Genomic DNA, 3,049 nt, shown 5'->3' with positions numbered 1-3,049 from the left:
CTTTACGTTTTTATCTGGGAACTAACAGTGAGGCGGCAGGTGGGATGTCCATGCGCGGACCTTGAGTTTCCCTCGAAGCCTCACATTTCCAAAGAGAAGATCTTGCCCGCAGCTAAAACATCCGGACCTGCATCTATTTTTTCAACTTGTTCATAATTTCGCTGACAGATCATCATTGCAACGAAAAGCCTGTACAACACAATTTGTTCACTGAATCATTGCTGGGCTAGCTAGCATGTGAATGGGCACCTTGTACTCTGACATATTCATCATAGGAAGCACAAACTGAGCAAGAACAAAGGGTACGGAACTGAACTGAAGAAAGATAAGTTTACAAAATACAGAAGGTGAAGATATTTCTGGACATCCATTAGTACAGTGAATTATACAGGGTTCTGCCCCTTTCTTATCTCTTCTTTTACTTGGTGGAGGTGTTCTTGATAAAGCCAGATGACAGTCAGCAACTCACCGCCGCTGCCGAGCTTCCTCGCATGCGCCTCCCTGTTGCACCGGTTGGCTGCGTGGGCAAGGAAGTCTACCCACAACAATAGCAGCGCATAAACCACATCTTCCTTCCTATGAAGCAGTTTCACTGCAATAGCGCGCGCATAAGTGAGCCGAGGATTGCTGACGTTGGAGCGTTCAAACTCGCTCAGTATATCGATGGCAATCTCCTTCTCAAGCTCAGAAGGTTTCCAGCCACGGTGATGGTGTGGTCGGAACAAGTTCTTGAGCATGGTCCAGAAACTGTTACCAGCTGAACCAGCGATATGTTTAGTGCATATCTTTTTCAGTTGTTTGCAGGTCTGCTCGTACAACCACTTTTGGGGGAGGCCTGGTAGCATGTCGGGGGAGTCGACGAGGAGGAACATCATGTAGTTGGACAGTACGCTGACTAGCTCCACTTGGTCATCAGACACATGATCGCCCCTTCGGTCTATTTCAGCAAGGATCAAGTCGGTGGCAATGTGCCAGCTGATGACACTCTCATGGAAGTCAACTCCATGATAACCCTCCAAATCCTTCAACAGCCCAGGGTAGTCCTCTTCATTTAGTGCCAGCTCACCCCATTTAGTCCTGCGTAAACCCATTGTGTTCATATCACCTACTGACCGTCTTGACAGTATCCACTTTTCTGCGGGCTTCTTGACCTTCTCGGACACATCGATGGTCCACAAGTACCTCCTGTCCCACCACTCGCCGAGGCTTAGCGTCTTGCATAGCTTGCCGAGGGATCGATTCATCGGATCCACCTGTCTGGTACAAGACCGCACCATGTTGCGCTGCCCCATGGTGCCTGACCACCTCCTCGAGCTTCCTGTCATGATCGTCATCTTGCCTAGCCAGGACCAGCGGAGAAAAAAAAGTGTGTGCCGAAGACGATGCCATCTTCCAGCGCACAGAGCAGAATGCCGGAGCCAATCCCATTGTGTGGCACACAAGAAGGCAAACGCCCAGCTTGACCCTAGTGCGACAAGGAGCGATTTCGTCTCCAGGACCAAGGCGCCACCCAACAAGATGTACGTGATGACAACATCGACTAGGCTGTAATCATCTTTGCTGCTCAACTGGAACAACACGAGAGAGGTGGCAATGGCAAGCGGTGCGATGACACGGATGCAGTAGCCAAACCAACAGTGGACCGCACTTGCCTTGGTGTACAGGATATCATACATGAGGGAGAGCTCCATCTCCATCACCCTCCACATTTGTTCACGGTCTTTCAAAAGGCCGTGGATTATTTTGATGTCCTGAGAATCCACCTCATTCTCGCTATCTGAGTCATCCACTGCGATCACGCAATCAACTATCCCACGCTTGCAGATATGAAACAGGGAGTGAGCATGCTGCAGGACTGGGTCGCCATCGTTGTACCAGTCTTGATGCTCAGTATAAAATTGCTGGTGATGCATGTCATGTGTCCGTACCTTGAGAGAGCTCTGGAGGTTGCTGAACTTGGCGGACCGGAGCGCCCATGTCCTCTCCCCATACTTTGCAACACCAACAACAGATATCAAGATGGCAGCCACCATGAGCAAGGTCCCGCTGCCAATGATATGCCTGTATAGGACATATCCAGCTCCCAGGACCTGCACCAGAAGGCTTAGCAAGTGGCGCCCCCAGAGTTTGCTATCCTCGAGGGCGTAGGCGGTGATGTTATCCGGGCCGCCGAGGTGCAGCAGGAGGAACGGCACCCAGAAGGCAATGAGGTGGTGGTCTTTTGTTGCGCCGCTGAAGAGGAGCTGTCCGGCAGCGTATGTCGCAGTGGAGTCAGACAGCTGGTACGCCACCCAGAGTGGGAACCTCAGCCAATATGAGCCATCTTTACACCGACGGATGTTGGCAAACATATGGAGTAAGAACTGGAAGAAGAGGCTCAAGAGAACCCCGATCTGGGACGCCCAGTCATTCCAAAAGCCCAACGCCCCTCCAGCCATTGTTGCGAGCTTGATCCTGCAACACAACAACTGAAGATGCATAAAATCAGTAATGACAGTAAATCAAGGTAAGAGCGCAGCAGCCTAATTGCACATATTGAGCTATGAGATAGCAAAGTGGTGGCGTGGTACCTCCCAACTCTGAAGGAAGCCAACACCTGCACTGAAGAGTATGACACTGCTAGCTAGTGAGTTCAGATCAACTGAGTTGTAGTAGTAGACTGTTGGACGAATATGCTATCCATTTCCATGTTACAGGAGCTAGCCAACAAGGGATTGCTGCCCACTCTCAACAAGTATCCAAAGGAACAAGAAATTAAGAACAGTCATAACAGCGAGGAATCGCATGTGAGGGTACGGCGCTGAATGCACCTTGTTGTCCACTCTCAACAAGTATCCAAAAGAACCAAGAAATTAAGAACACTGATAACAGCGAGGAGTCGCATGTGAGGATGGATGCACATAATTTGAAGGATGATCCATTATAAATGAGATGAGGTGCATGAATACAGTCTCAAACATGTGCCTGCATCTGGACACCACACCATTTGGCAGTACTATAATTGACTTGAGACCATGGTAGCCAGTGTACAAGCTGCATTCAGTCGAGT

General features: G+C 49.8%; 1 protein-coding gene across 1 annotated transcript; it reads right to left on the bottom strand.

Moving 5' to 3' along the window:
• Positions 1-214: 214 nt before the first annotated feature.
• On the bottom strand, positions 215-2,783 carry LOC119361746. The gene is made up of 2 exons (XM_037626886.1): positions 2,571-2,783; positions 215-2,468 (listed from the first exon to the last, which is right to left on the bottom strand). The coding sequence occupies exon 2, from the start codon at positions 2,436-2,438 to the stop codon at positions 384-386; it is 2,055 nt and encodes a 684-aa protein (XP_037482783.1). The 5' UTR covers positions 2,439-2,468; positions 2,571-2,783; the 3' UTR covers positions 215-383.
• Between the last annotated feature and the right edge of the window lie 266 nt (positions 2,784-3,049).

The sequence above is a fragment of the Triticum dicoccoides genome, chromosome 2B, assembly GCF_002162155.2.
Source record: "Triticum dicoccoides isolate Atlit2015 ecotype Zavitan chromosome 2B, WEW_v2.0, whole genome shotgun sequence".
Lineage (NCBI taxonomy): Eukaryota > Viridiplantae > Streptophyta > Magnoliopsida > Poales > Poaceae > Triticum > Triticum dicoccoides.
The sequence above is the reverse complement of the archived record's forward strand: the minus strand, read 5'-3'. Positions and strand labels throughout refer to the sequence as shown.